Raw genomic sequence first — 15,248 nt, forward strand, 5'->3', positions numbered from 1 at the left:
GAGTCCAAGTCACATGACTCGAGTCCACATCTCATAGGTGGGACAAAGTCATTGTTATGCAAGTCCAAGTCGAGTCGCAAGTCATCAAATTCATGACTCGAGTCTGACTCGAGTCCAAGTCACATGACTCGAGTCCACACCTCTGGGTATGATAATATGGAGAATTTGGTAATTCGTGAACGTTCTCCTCTGTACGATGTGGTGGAGGTTTTGCTTTTGCAATACATTACTGAATTAACCGTTGGGGAGAAACATTATTGGATTTCCCTGTAAACCAGCAGTCCCCAACCTTTTTGGCACCAGGAAGACAAATTTTTCACGGACCGGGGTGGGGGTGGGGTTCATCCTTGGGTCTTTCCTCCTTAATTCTAGATTTGAAGCTTTCGTGACTGCAAGGATTCATACTCGTAGGTTTTTTTTCGGTAAAGTCACGTAGGTAAAAATATTATAATAAAATCAAATAATAATAAATCACGACGTTTCGGAGGCAACACAAGTCTCCGTCTTCAGGTAAATTTGGCTGTGACGGTCCCACCTGAAGACGGAGACTTGTGTTGCCTCCGAAACGTCGTGATTTATTATTATTTTATTTTATTAATATTTTTTACCCACGTGACTTTACCGGAGAAAAAACCCTAAGAGTATATTTTCCCCCTTTTCAAAGAAGCTCTCCAGCGACGTTTGTTTTTTTTTATCCTTTATATTAAGTTCACTTGCTTGCGTGCTTGCTTGCTTGCTTACGACCGTGCAAATCTTTCGGTCGTTTTTTAACCCACTTCCCGTGATCCAATCGAGCTGACATTTTCCACACAGACTCGTTGTGCGTGACAATTAATGTTCGTGAAAATTTGTTTCCAAAATTGTACACTTTTTAGGACAAAAATATTATATTTAATTACCAATTGCTTAATGGTGCCATGCAATCATCTGACCCATAGGTGGCAGCCATCTCAAGCCAGAGGACGAGAGGACTCTAGCCGCCACGCATATAAAGGATTTATAGTGAAAAACTTTGTTTTTACGGGTTAATTTTTTACTTATTTTGGCCAGGGGTTGGAGCTTGTGGGCTTACCAAAACTGTGAGCGAACCCTGGGGTTGGGGACCCCTGCTGTAAAGTGTTTAATGCCTTCCACTCTCCGCCACAACCGCCTTCTATTGTGCCCCAGCTAATTTCATTTTTGAGATAACCGCTCAGCTCACTGCTGTGATGTTGAGTCAAGCAAGATCGTGGACAATTTCCAGGTCAGTGTCCCATAGGTAGCTCTGAGTGTGTTTGTACCATGGATATGCGGGATAGGGGCCGTCCATAAATGACTTCACGCGATTTTGGACGATTGTTGACCCCCACCCTCGTCACACGGCGTCAAGTCAGACCCCCCCCCTCAATATGACGTCACAAAGCTCTGCCCCCCACCCATTTTGAATATAAAACATGCTTCAAATCATTTTAAACTATTGTCATTGTAAAGCGTATGTAATGTGGCGCTGCACACTGATGTTGTAGGAGTGTTGTTATAACAATTAGTGTTGTTATAACAGTGTTATAACAATTCTATACTTATTTAAAGTTGCGCATTTTGTTGTGACGTCACATTTCTCAAACCTCCCCCCGTCACACATGTCTGACCCCCCCCCTAGGTGCGTGACGTCATTTATGGACGGCCCCATATGCGTCCGCTGTGAACCTGCGTGTGTTGGTGGGGAGCGCTCGATGCCGATTCCCAACAACTCCTTACTTCGAACCGGTTCCTGGCCCTCCGTCCCCTAGGTCGACTCAGCCTTAAACGAGTACAACGGTTGGCGTTGCGTAAACCCCCATCAGCACTGGGGGAGAGAAATGCGACCGGGCGTGGTTGGTTGGTGGTGGTTGGTCACAGACGCTCTCGCTGCCAGCCACGTGGCCCCAATCGATCTGTTGAAGGCGACACGGGTGATCCGTGGTGCCACTGTTGACTGTTGCGCCCCCGACCCCCTTTGTTACCCAACGCCTGTTGCGGTGTTGTGCCTCGTTGGAGACTGGCGTCCATTCAACTGCGATCCCACCACCCACCCCCTTATTCCGTGCCCCGGCTAAAGTCCTAGCGAAACGTGATGCAATAGTTGGGGTATTACACCACCACCGCCAACCAACAACTTCAACAACATCACCACCACCAAACAACCACCATCCCCCCCACACACACATACTGCCCGGGGCACGCGACATCGTCAGCTAAAGCCAGCCACGCAGCAAAACCTCGTGGGGTGAGGCGAGGCTGTTACTGCTGCTTCTTTTGAGCCATTTCGCAAAAAGTGTGCCTACACAATTCACGGTTGTCTCCGCGCGTGAACCCATCCCAGCGTGACCTCGCTCGCCTTCGCGGGGCAATCATTCGAACGGTATTTGTATTCTCCCAAAGCCTTCGGGAGAAGTCGACACGGAGCATGCCGTACATCTTGATAAGCACACAGATAAGGCTGGTAAGTCCTGTAATGCGAGCTCGAAAACAGTACTGTACCGCGCGCTTGTGTGTGTATATATTAAAAAGGTCATTCGTGTATGGATATACCACGCTCCTATGCCGATGAGTTGAGCCTCTTTGGACTAAACGGGCTATCGATTCGCGCGAGATCGATGGCTCTGTTAAGAGGAGCATGTTAACAGCGTTGCACTCTTTAGACGATGCCCTCTTGTTTTAGTCGGGTGTGCCTATAATAATACATATGGCACAGGGAGTGTTTTTTTTCTGAGTGTGCTTGGGACCTCGCTTTGAACCACCCCGCATCACGGTCCCCACGCCCTGGGTTCGATTCCCACCAGTCGCGTGTGTGTGTTGAACTTTTTTCGCACCGTACCGTGGCCAACCGTGCCAATCGGAGGTTTGCGTCAAGGGGGCGTCCATAAATGACGTCACGCGCGATTTTGGACGATTTTTGACCCCCTCCCCTCCCCCTCGTCACACGGCGTCACAAGAAGTCAGACCCCCCCTCAAATATGACGTCACAAAGCTCTGCCCCAACCCCAAAAAAATAAAACATGCTTCAAATCGCTTTAAACTATTGTCACTGTAGTGCGTATTTAATGTGGCGATGCACTCTAATGTTGTAGGAGAAAACATTTATTAAAACGTCTATTTAATTAAGTAGAACGTGTTGTCTATATTTATTTAAAGTTGCGCATTAAGATGTGACGTCACATTCCTCAACCACCCCCCCCCCTCGTCACACATCGTCACAAATGTCTGACCCCCAACCCCCAGGTGCGTGACGTCATTTATGAACGGCCCCCAAGTGACAATTACGTGGCATCTGTAATATGAGTATCTAAACCGGCCCTGCGCTTTGCACATAGTTCAGCGCTCAGTCTTAAATGACAACGTTTGTGCGTCGACTAAACATCGGCACTTTGGAAATACAAAGAGGTGCTAACCACGCAAACCCCTCGCGTTGTGGCGTGCGCCTCAAGAGGTGCTCGCCAACAGCTCGTGGGAATATTCTACGGATTGGTAATGGCACGGGGAAACCTGCATGCCGCAGTGGATAGAACATGGCTCACGATTGATCACGACAATGATAGTGATGATGATTACATGATAACCATCAGGTTGTTATATGACCTGTTACAAAGGTGAAAGCGCAGCCCTGCAAGTGCACTTTTGGCAGAAGGGCCTCCGCAATTTGGGGAACTTTAGAGACGATCTACAGATAGTAGTTGGCCTACTCTTCCACTGCCTATTGATCGACTAACTGTGAGTGCGCTCATTTATACTGCTGGGTGGACAGAGGCGAGGGGGGGGGGTTCAGAAACGTGACCGTTGTTCCTCCTGCCGTGCAGGGAGATCGAACCGGCCATGTGGGAACCAATATTACACGATGCCATGCGGATCATGAACGTGGACGCTGACAAACAGAATGGAACAATGTCTTAAAAAATGTGCAAAGAAGGTAAAGTTTCATAATGCAGGTTTTTTTTGGGTTAGATCGCGTAAATGTGTAAATGTATTGTTAAACCCGCCACCACCCGACACAGCCAACTAGTAAGGGTTGCCATGTAAATAGAACGTGGCCAATTCGTCACTAGTACAGCACACCGGTTGTGTGTTTGAGAGCAAAGCCACAACATTTACAATCTTAGTACGACGTTTTGCCAGTAATTACAACTAGCTTCATCAGGCGACAGCCAGATTTGTGGAGAAATCCTCCTGTTTCGTGCCTTAAATAGAGGGGTAGATGTGTATGGCAACACTTGTGAGCCCTTCTTGAGGATGAGTCTCATTTGTAAGAGGGACCTGGCTCACTGAACTAACAAAAGCAAAATAAATACAAATTTGTACGTGAGTATGTTGAACTTCTTTCACACCGTACGTAGCCAACCGTGCTATCCGGGCGTTGCGGGAATTAAATTAAGTACGTCGGTGACACAATTAGAAATCATAAATGAAGCAAAGAAACAACTTCGGCCATGCGCGAGAGCATCGAGAGACAGAGTAAAGCAATTATCTTGTGTTTTGCAGGCAGATGGTCTGGTGTAAATTTCGATTTAAAGCTTTCGTGACTGCAGGGATTCATCTTCTTGGTTCTTTCGGTAAAGTCACGTAGAAGGGAAGTAATAAAATAATAAAATAATAAAACATTATACAAATAATTATCACGACGTTTCGGCTACAACGCAAGCAGCCGTCTTCAGGTGAAGAATGAGACACTGCCAAGCTTGACAGGTGAAGAATGAGACACTGCCAAGCTTGACAGGTGAAGAATGAGACACTGCCAAGCTTGGCAGTGGTCTGGTGTGCTAATGCTTTACATCACAGCAGTCATTCCCCTGTGATGACCGCTGCACGGCTTGGGCTGTTTGTTTTGTGTGATCACTGGCATTACCCCGGATTATTTCGCGCAGGAATCGGGGCCAACGACGGTTGGTGATGAACTCTCGGATCCTGAACTCATGGCATTCCTGGGAGCCCAGCAGGTCACGGAGCTGGGAAACAACTTGTGAGTGACCGCACACGCGCGCAAATAAACAAAGACATCAGTCCCTGGCTTAGCCTCTTCAGAATACAGAATCTTCCTTTATCCTGGAGGAATTCGTTGAGCCATGAAGCTCTTTGTCACAAATGTCCAGTAGGGGCAGGTCAGCGAGTTACAACAACAAACAATACAAAAAGACATAGGAGTGCAAAGTAGAGAAAGCGTAAGTCACTAAACCAAATTAATAATTAATAATGTATAAAGTATATAGCTACAAATCGCAGAAGTACATACATTCCTGCCGTTTTTTCAACACTTAATGCAAGCTTGGGGCGCTAACCCTAACCTGCTATGGCTCGTATGGCACACAAGCCCACCTACTTTTCTTAACATCGTTAAAACTGTGCAGAGAAGTAAGCGGGCTTTGGCCAGGGCACACATCGCTGGAAAAGGTTTGGTGGCTGGTGGTCGGGTTATAATGACGGAGGTGGCAGCCAAGGGAGTAGCGAGTGCATCGACAGAGGAGGAGAAGAAGCTCCTAGCACGTGGAGAGAAAATTCGGACGTCATGCCGAACAACACCTGGTACAATCCGAAAATACAGCTGAGAGCTAAAGGGAATTATTATTCTTCTTGGTTCTTTCGGTAAAGTCACGTAGAATGGAAATAATAAAATAATACAAATGAAACATAATAAAATAATTCTCACGACGTTTCGGCCACGACGTTTCGGCCACAACGCAAATACTTGCGTTGTGGCCGAAACGTCGTGAGAATTATTTTACTATGTTTTATTTGTATTATTTTATTATTTCCATTCTACGTGACTTTACCGAAAGAACCAAGAAGATGAATCCCTGCCGTCACGAAAGCTTTAAATCGGAATTATTTTTGTTGTTGTTGTTGTCTGACGTGTCCCGGTATGTCATATTACAGTGTGACGTGGTCTCCAGTAACTGACGTAATGTGGCGTGGTGTGGCTTGGCGTGATGTGTTGTGGCGTGGTTTGGTGTGGGATGGCGTGGCGCATCGTTGTGACGTGTCGTGGTGTGATTTGGTGTGGTGTGGTGTGCCCTGGCGTGGTGTGGCATATCGTAATGTGGTGTGGTGTGGTATGGTGTATCGTGGTGTGCTGTGTCGCAGTTCTGAGTACCGCGTGCAGACGATGCCACGCGTCGTTCTGGACCAGCTCGCGTCGCGCGGGTACGAAGTCGTCTCCATGTGTGGCGTCGGACAAACGCTCATCTGGTGTCTCTACAAACCCTGAGGGCACGCACTTCAAGTCGGCGCCGGACCCGCAAGCCAACCCCGGCCACGGACTGATCCACCACGATTTGTGTTTTTTTTGAAGGGCGAAAGAAAACTGGCCCAGTTTGCCGGCATCACGGTCCAAATTTGATCAATTACTTGCAGATTTATAATTGGGAAAAAAAACACGTAGCAAAATCACCCCTGACCAATGAATGCCCACTTACAGGCCGATTCAACCTTCCCCGTTTAGCTGCACAGGGACAGCTGCCACTCGGTTTCCCCTTGGCTAAACTGCAGCAGGGCATTGGAATAGTTGAGATGAGATGTATGTATATATATGTTGAAACTTCTTTCGCACCGTACGTAGCCAACCGTGCTAATCGGAGGTGCGGGGGGAAGGACAACGAACGAAACACATTGAATGTAAGTCGCGGAGACATTTCGGCAAGCGTCCTGTAAATGCAAATCCTTACAGATACATAATTCATTTGTTTCCACTGTGCTGCTGATCATGGTCATGAGTTGTGAATTTGTGCGATCTTGACTTTGGCATTCACATTGAAAAAAAAAACCCCACGTCAATTTTTAAAAGTTGGTTTTCTGTCGTGTGATTTTTTTTTTACGTTCACCAGCCCCTCCAAAATTCTATTCCAGTTGTGCTATCGGAATCACTTCATGAGACAAGACATTTACAGTTGTAACTCTGCAGGTAAAGGTTCATCACACTGTCAGAGAAAACGGCCCTGGAAAGAAGACCTCACAACGATCCCCTTTAGGTCATTTCCAAGTTGGCATCTTTATCCACACTCATATATTGCACGCAAGGAGTAATCTTCTCATGGCAAACACATTCCTGCGGAGGGAGCTGGTAGGAAGGTTGGGTTGCTTGGTCAATGGCCAGGGTCAACGGCAGCGTGGTGTATTCCATAAATATGGCCGAATGTGAGGGCGGGCACAAGCCGGCGTGAGTAGGTTAAACGTTGAGTTTTATAAGGGCACCACGGGGTGACCAGCCCCTCCCCACCCAGCCCCGCCCCTCCCACCCCCACCCAGCCCCACCCTCCCCACCCAGCCCCTCCCCACCCTCCCTCCCCACCCAACCCCTCCCCACCCAGCCCCGCCCTCCCCTCCCCACCTAGCCCCTCTCCACCCAGCCCCACCCCTCCCATTTTTGGATGCACGACAGACGGACGGACACAATAATCCCCTGTGGGCTGGTGGAACCAGGAGGTTCCTACCAGTATTAAAGCTGGACTATAGCCACGTTTCTATTGTGGGCATTGGCGAATGGCCTGAGACCATTAACTCACTACACTTGAGGACTCGGAGGTTGCGTGGTTTCACGAGACAGGGCAGGTTCAGCTTCGAGTTATCTGTTGCGTTCGTGCGTGCAAGGCACAGTGCCTACTGTGCCTAGGGCCTACGGAAACTGAAGGACCCACGAAAAAGATGTTGACCATGTTTTGTTTTGTTTGTATGTTCAAAAATGTAACCCAAGATATCTTATTGAGTAAATATGTTTATATAGCAAGGATAGGCATAGTGTGTATACAAAGAGGTAGAGTTATATTAATAGTTTTTTTTTCATAAGGTGAGAAATTAACAACCGGAGATGAATTTAGAGATTTTTTTCTCATTGCAAAATTTGCAATAACAGCTTCCAATGGTGTTTTTCGCACAATCTCATTCTCAGTAGACAGTAGTACAATGAAAGACAATCGTCCTATATTTAATCGGAGAGTTTTTAATCAACTTAGCGTGTGACAGCGGCGGTAGCAACACGGGGCAGCAGCAGCATCAGCAGCACCGACTGTAGCGACTTATCACTGAAGGCCTACGAAACAGAAATGCCTCGGGCCGACAAGAACATGAACCCGGCCCCGAGTGCCTGTTAAACACTTAGCAACGTACGACCCTCATGAGCAGTCAACCGACTAGGTTACCTCCCATGCAATGTGACATTAACACCGATAGCCACTGGTTGTGTGCCAGTATAATTTTCTCCACGTGTGTTGCGGTATAACTGTTCAAGCTCGTATAGAGCGAAATCTGTGGGGGGGGGGGGGGGCGGCTTCTACGTAAGTGCGCAAAACAATGCATCGCTGTGCAGAAACGTTGGTAGGTCGGCCGTTCATTCGCAGAAGAATGTCAAGGATGACGTTGAGGCTGGACTTGAACAGGAGCAGTGAGTCGATAGCACGGAGTGCTGGGGTGGGGGAGTGACATTACAGACAATGAGGGTATCAGAGGAGGGAGAATAAGCGAGCCTCAATTTGTGCTTCGTTTACTGCCGTGCAGGCGTCAACCCTCTCGGACGGATCATGTCGCAACAACTTTCGTGTTCTAATTTTCAAATGAAAATACATCTGAAATATTTCCGCATTAAATACTTTAACAGTGCCCCACAAATGGCTGCATGGCTGCATGTGTATTCGTTATATCAATGCACCACCACCACCACGTACGCACAGTTATTCCAAACATCGATCATCATTATCAGCCCAGGATGAATCCACTGCTGGATGAAGGTCTCCCCAAGCGGTCACTAACTCACACAAAGCGATTTAGCAATCCGCCTGGCACACGAGGTGGTGATTCAATCGCTCTTTTCCTCTTGGGTCGCCATCTCTCTCTCTCTCTCTCTTAGGTTTTTTCGGTAAAGTCACGTAGGTAAAAAATAAAATTGTACTTTTATTAATTTTATTTTTTACCTACGTGACTTTACCGAAAAAACCTAAGAGTATGAATCCTTGCAGTCACGAAAGCTTCAAATCTAGAATATATCTCTACTGTCATTTACAGCTGTCCTACCCGAGTTGTGTGGTTTCAATATTCCTCCATCGGAGGGCGCCGCAGCCTCCCGTTGGGGATTATCCCCCTCCGATGAGCTCTCTCCATGCATTCCGGTTTCCTCTCAAAGTATTAATCGAGAAATTGGACAAAAATGATTCTGACAAAGCAAAGACTCACCTTTAAAATAAGACTTCAAACGCAGTTAAGGCTTTTGCATATTCATACGTTCCGGATATAAAGAAAGTACAATTCCTCGTGAGCTTTGGATCTTTCTGGCAAATATTAAACAATACACACTTCGCGGGCAGTCAACAGTGGCTTATGAATGGACTGGTCCCCGCCTTATGAATGCGGAATTTCCACAACAACTGGTGGTTAACATCGCCTGCGAGAGCTAGGGAACACTTTGTGACGTTGAAATAAAGGGGGCGTTATTTTTTTTGGGGGGATCAAATCACCCGGAGTGCGCCTCAACTCGTCAGAAACTGGCAAGCTCAGCGGGGTTGAGCCTGGATACTCTGCCGCATTGGCACCCACCACGTACGACACTGGCCGTCACGTGGCCTGTCGCCCAAGCACCGTGGAGGCAGCAGCGAGGGTTGTTGGATCGCCGCACACTCACGCGGTGAAACTCGGCACCTCCCGCGAGACGTCGAGAAGGTGCCGTACCCCTGGCTCGCCAGGAGAAGGCGGCACAGCAAGCGGACTAATCGCCACCTTTTTCCACCCGCACGGGGATCGAGTGTTGCCCCCTCGCACGTGCGGGTTTTCTCCAGGTGCTCTGGTTTCCTCCCGCAACAGTCTGTAACTCCCTTACCCTCAGTCGGCCGTGCTGTCGACTAACTCCCTGTCCCTGTTTACGTACAAGAACGTCCTTCATCCTCTGCCTATAGAGGATTGTTGCCGATCAGTGGTGGCTGTGCACGTGGCCTGTAATCATCCAGCGGTGTGGAGGTGGTGATTGTTGGTGGATCGAACAAATATTGTGAAACTCCCTTTCCGTGGGCGTAGAGGTGCTATACCCTGGCTCGCCAGGAGAAGGCAGTTACAGAAAGTGGACTAATTGCCACCTGTTGCCACCTGTACGGGGATAGAGTGTTGCTCCCTCGCGCGCCGCGTGGGTTTTCTCCATGTGCTCCGGTTTCCTCCCGCACGTGTCATAAACAACTCATCGTTAATTGGCCGAAAACATCTTAAAATAAAAAACATAATTTAGTAGCATGACCCTTCTGAAAACGAGTCTTACGGCTCTGCTGGATTAAAAAAAAACTGATTATGTGCCTCTCATGTCGAGGGCAGTTCAGCAGCGTGTAAATCCGCACCTTACAAATGTAAAAAAACCACACAATCCTGGTGGAGATGGTCCTGCGAGGTTGACCTATTTATTTTTCCCCGCTCACGGATTACGACGGCCGCACAGTGCGGCCTATTTATTATACGTTGCATGATGGATTAATGTGCCCTCTTGCGAAGCGCTCTGGAGGGCCATATGCACGAGTGACGTTCGAGTGCAATCGTTTAAGCCCTCTCCGCTGTGCCTTGTAAACAATGGTTCATGCCTGCGCGAGTGCGTGAGTGTGGCTGTGCGCGCACGTGTGTGTGTGTACGTCTTAGTTGAAGTGTAAACTACAGCACTGGGGAGACGAAGGCAGCCGGGCGAGACTGCTGGACACATCGACCCTTCGTGTGCAGTTCCGGCCTTAATAGGTGCTCGCTAACAGAACTTGCCTCTACAGCCCTGTGCAGGTTGTACGGGGGAGCTTTGTCTTTGTGTGTATTTGTATTTCGGGGGGGGGGGGTTAGCGCGCTGCGCTACGACCCTTCGATTCCCGCTCACGGACAATACCAGTGACGATTATCTGAACCGGTTCTGGGCCTCCCCTAGGTCGACTCAGCCTCAAATGAGTACCTGGTGTGGTGCGTAAAAAACATCGCCACTAGGGAGACAAAGGCGGCCGGGCGTGGTGCTGGCCACCCACCCCCTCGTGTGCCGTTCTGGCCTTCATAGGTGCTCGCTTACAGCACTTGCCCCTACAGTCTGTTAAGGCTATACGGGGGATCTTTATGCTTACACACAAAGCAATGGATGAGAGGATTGGGAGGCAACAGTGGACTCAGTGGAGGTGAGACCGAGAGAAGGGAAAAGCAGCAGCGGAGGAGGAGGAGGGCCGAAGAGACGGCGGTTTTGGGAGATGAAACTAAATAATGCACAGGCCACTCGTGGACATGAGCAGCTGGGCACAGGAGAAGGCGGAGCTAAGACAACGGGATGAGACCTTTACGACACAGCACAAAGTTCAACATCATCATCATCTTCTTGGTTCTTTCGGTAAAGTCACGTAGAAGGGAAATAATAAAAATAATAAAAATAAAACATGATAAAATAATTCTCACTACGGTTTCGGCCACAACGCAAGCAGTCGTCCTCAGGTGAATAACAGGTCTGTCGGAAAGACAGCGTCTGAATGGCATTCACTATACACTATACACATTCACTATACACTATACACATTCACTATACACTATACACATTCACTATATACTATACTATGCATTCAGACGCTGTCTTTCCGACAGACATGTTCTTCACCTGAGGACGGCTGCTTGCGTTGTGGCCGAAACGTCGTGAGAATTGTATATGATTATGTTCTATTTTTCTAATTTTATTATTTCCTTTCTACGTGACTTTACCGAAAGAACCAAGAAGATGAATCCCTGCAGTCACGAAAGCTTTAAAGTCGAAATCATCATCGTCGTCGTCGTCGGCCATGATCAATCCACTGCTCGACGAAGGCGTTGTCAAGCCGCTGTCACCTGCGATGTAATAATAATCCACCTCGGACCTGCACGCGCACACCGCTGATTTCATCGCTCCATCTCCGTGTTTCTCTTCTTTGGCCACGGCTCCGTTGTTATTCTTGACCCATCGCGACCATTTAGTTCGGTGGCTCTTCACCTGTGGGTGCGAGATGCCCTTTCTGGGGGTGCGAGGCATGGCCAGATTTGATTTAGAAGGTAAATCTTCGAAACACAAATTCAGCACGGGCGCCTAAGTACATACTACTTCGTTTCATCAAACCTATGTATCTATTAAAATTATTCACGTTTTAATGATCGAGGACCAAAGGGTTGCAAGGCTGCTGTTAAGGTTAAGAACCGCTGATTTAGTTGGACCTTACAGACTGACAACAACAACACGCGGATAGATGCAGGCAGTGTGTTTTTATTGCACCCTTGTTTGGCTGGTTGGCTGGAAACATTTTGCGAGGGCATTAAACTTGTATGTGGGACGCACGGCACATAACCATCCACTGTGCCATCACAGTAGTTCTGTCCTGGTGAGACAAAGGCAGCATGTTTTTTTTTCTCACGTGTTTCACTCAATCCGTCTCATTATTATTTATACACAAACTGTTCTTCCCCCCCCCCCTTTCTGGGCTTTTAAAAGGGTCAGTGGAAACGCTTTGGGGCACGCGGCTGCAGTCAGGCGTGTAATTGTTGTAAAGCGTTACAGACATTATTAATGTACACGTGCGCCTTGGACGGCACGTGGGGTGGTCGCATTGCATTGTTAACAGTCGTGTCGCACTCACATCACTCTGTCGCCTGGGTTCGAATCCTGACTCGGGCGCCGTTCTGTGTGACGTCTGCTATGCGTCTCCCCGTTTGTTCTGCATGGGTTTCTTCCCCGTTATCCGGTTTCATCCCAAAGATAATGGCATTTGCGATGCTGTTGGTGTTGGACAAGCATCCATCTCAGGTGCAGGATTCTCCTGAAAAAAAAGTCTCCGGAATCAGTATGGATTTCCTGGGTGAATCAGTAATTATTAATTATCATTAATTGTGCAGCGAGACAATGCAATCATTGCAATAATGATAATAATGATAGACTGGCGTTAATACTGGTAGGAACCGCCTGGTTCCACCAGTCCACAGGGGATTATTGTGTCCGTCGTGTATCCAAAAATGGGAGGGGTGGGGCGGGTGGGGCGGGGCGGGGTGGGGCTGGGTGGAGAGGGGAGGGTGGGGAGGGGCTGGGTGGGGAGGGTGGGGCTGGGTGGGGGGTGGAAGGGGTGGGGCTGGGTGGGGAGGGGCTGGTCACCCCGTGGTGCCCTTATAAAACTCAACGTTTCACCTACTCACGCCGGCTTGTGCCCGCCCTCACAGTCGGCCATATTTGCGGAATACACCACGCCGCCGTTGACTCTGGCCATTGACCGACCAACCCAACGTTCCTATCAGCTCCCTCCGCAGGAATGTGTTATGAACAAGGTAGCCTTATGGACTGGGTAGGCATGATTCTCCCAATGCTGTTAACAATAGTAAACCTTACAAATGCTAAATGAGTTGAATTCATCGTGTGCTAGCTTTGTGGAAAGTTGTTAATACATTATACAATTATTCCACCAGGGTTCTGTTTAATCACCAAAAATGTCCATCAGCCAAAAGGCCTTGCGAAGCAATATTTCCCAGCAGCATGTGTACAAGCAGCAAACTCAGTGCTGGCAATGTAATACTGCCATATTATAATAATAATGTTATATTCTTGGTTCTTTCGGTAAAGTCACGTAGAAGGGAAATAATAAAAGAATTAAAAGAAAACATATTTATTTATTTAAAAAAACGTAATTTTAATTATAATTATTTTATTATTTCACTTCTACGTGACTTTACTGAAAGAACCCAGAATACGAATCCCTGCAGTCACGAAAGCTTTAAATCGAAATAATAATGTTCTTTATTTACCCAGAACAGCCTCACTGAGTCTCAATTAGAAGGGGGCCATTACCAACGGTCAAGCCTAATAACCGAGTGACAGCCCAGGAATGGAACACGTCCTAGGCGAGGCAGTGAATAATCACGGGGACGGAGCGATTAAATCAATTCATGTGCAGTTTCACGGTGGATTATAATTACATTGCGGGACCGTGAGAGGTGCACGCAGATCGTCTCGATGAAGGCCTTCATCCAGCAGTGGATTGACCCTGGCTGATAATAATAATTCTAATTATGGTGGCCGCAAATTACAAGAATGGTGGGGGGGGGGTGGTGGGGGGGGTATTGTTGGTGAGAGTGGCTGAGTAATGGGACGTCGATTTGCGAGTTGCCACGTGGCGGCTTTGGAATCCGGGACGAGTTGGGGCCCAGAGCGCGCGCGCGCGAGGCGAGGAGTGACGCACGCGCACAAGCACGCACGCGCATACCTGTATAGCGTTACTGCACACTCACGCGTGCATATACATACACACATAAAGATGAAAGGACAATGATCCTCTGTATAGATTTTAAGAGACTTAAACAGGCGGACCATGGCTATAGCGCCGATGCTTTGCGAGCCGTGGTGCCGGAATCGATTCGAAGTGGACGGTTTTATAGGGCAGTGTGCTCACCACCATGCTACTACCCCCCCCCCCCCCATGGACTATTACACAAAGATCCCCCGTATAGCCTTTAACAGATTCATATTCTTAGGTTTTTTCGGTAAAGTCACGTAGGTAAAAAACTTAAAATTAATAAAAATAAAATAAAAATCACGACGTTTCGGAGGCAACACAAGCTTCCGTCTTCAGGTGGAACCGTCACAGCACGATAGCTGTATCAAGTAAGTTACCTACGTGACTTTACCGAAAACACCTAAGAATATGAATCTTTAACAAATTGTTGGGGCAAGTGCTGTTGGCGAGCACCTATGAAGGCCGGCACGGCACACGAAGTGGGTGGTCAACACCACGCCCGGCCGCCTTTGTCTCCCCAGTAGCTGATGTTGTTTACACAGCGCACCAGATACTCATTTATTGTTGAGTCGACGCGAGGGGAAGCTCAGGAGCGGTTCGACTATTCGCGACTGTTATTGGTGGTGAGCAGGAATCGAACTCGGGGCACCGGGTTTGTAGCGCAGTTGCACGAACCACTACATTACCGCTTCCCATCAACACAAACACCTGCGCACACAAGGTACCCGCATTCACACACACCTACACAAACACTCCCACACACACACGTCGATATACAATACACGTGTGCAATGGATCGCTTTGCATGAATAATAATATTATGGTAAGAATGAAATGCCCGTGAAGGCAAAGAAGAGCCAGGTGATGCAGTATAATGATGATGAAGTATCGTTGAGGATGATGGCGATGATGATGGTTTGAGAAGGGTTAACGATGATTACATTGATGAGCGATTCAGATGGACAATGATGGTTTGAGAGGGGATGATGATATTGATAATGATTGGAATGAGATGATGCTGAA

At 47.9% G+C, this 15,248-nt stretch overlaps 1 protein-coding gene across 2 annotated transcripts; it reads left to right on the plus strand.

Annotated features, from left to right (window-relative positions):
* The first annotated feature begins 2,195 nt into the window (after positions 1-2,195).
* On the plus strand, positions 2,196-8,595 carry GCHFR (GTP cyclohydrolase I feedback regulator). 2 transcript variants are annotated; one of them, XM_078872207.1, is made up of 3 exons: positions 2,196-2,461; positions 4,878-4,972; positions 6,091-8,595. In XM_078872207.1, exons 1-3 carry the CDS (start codon positions 2,426-2,428, stop codon positions 6,212-6,214), a joined length of 255 nt encoding a protein of 84 aa, XP_078728333.1. In that variant the 5' UTR covers positions 2,196-2,425; the 3' UTR covers positions 6,215-8,595. The 2 variants fall into 2 exon arrangements, with proteins under 2 accessions (XP_078728333.1, XP_078728334.1); XM_078872208.1 differs by lacking the exon at positions 2,196-2,461 and adding an exon at positions 3,828-3,925.
* The last annotated feature ends 6,653 nt before the right edge of the window (positions 8,596-15,248 follow it).

This window comes from Lampetra fluviatilis, chromosome 33 (assembly GCF_964198595.1).
Source record: "Lampetra fluviatilis chromosome 33, kcLamFluv1.1, whole genome shotgun sequence".
In the NCBI taxonomy this organism is placed as follows: Eukaryota; Metazoa; Chordata; class Hyperoartia; order Petromyzontiformes; family Petromyzontidae; genus Lampetra; species Lampetra fluviatilis.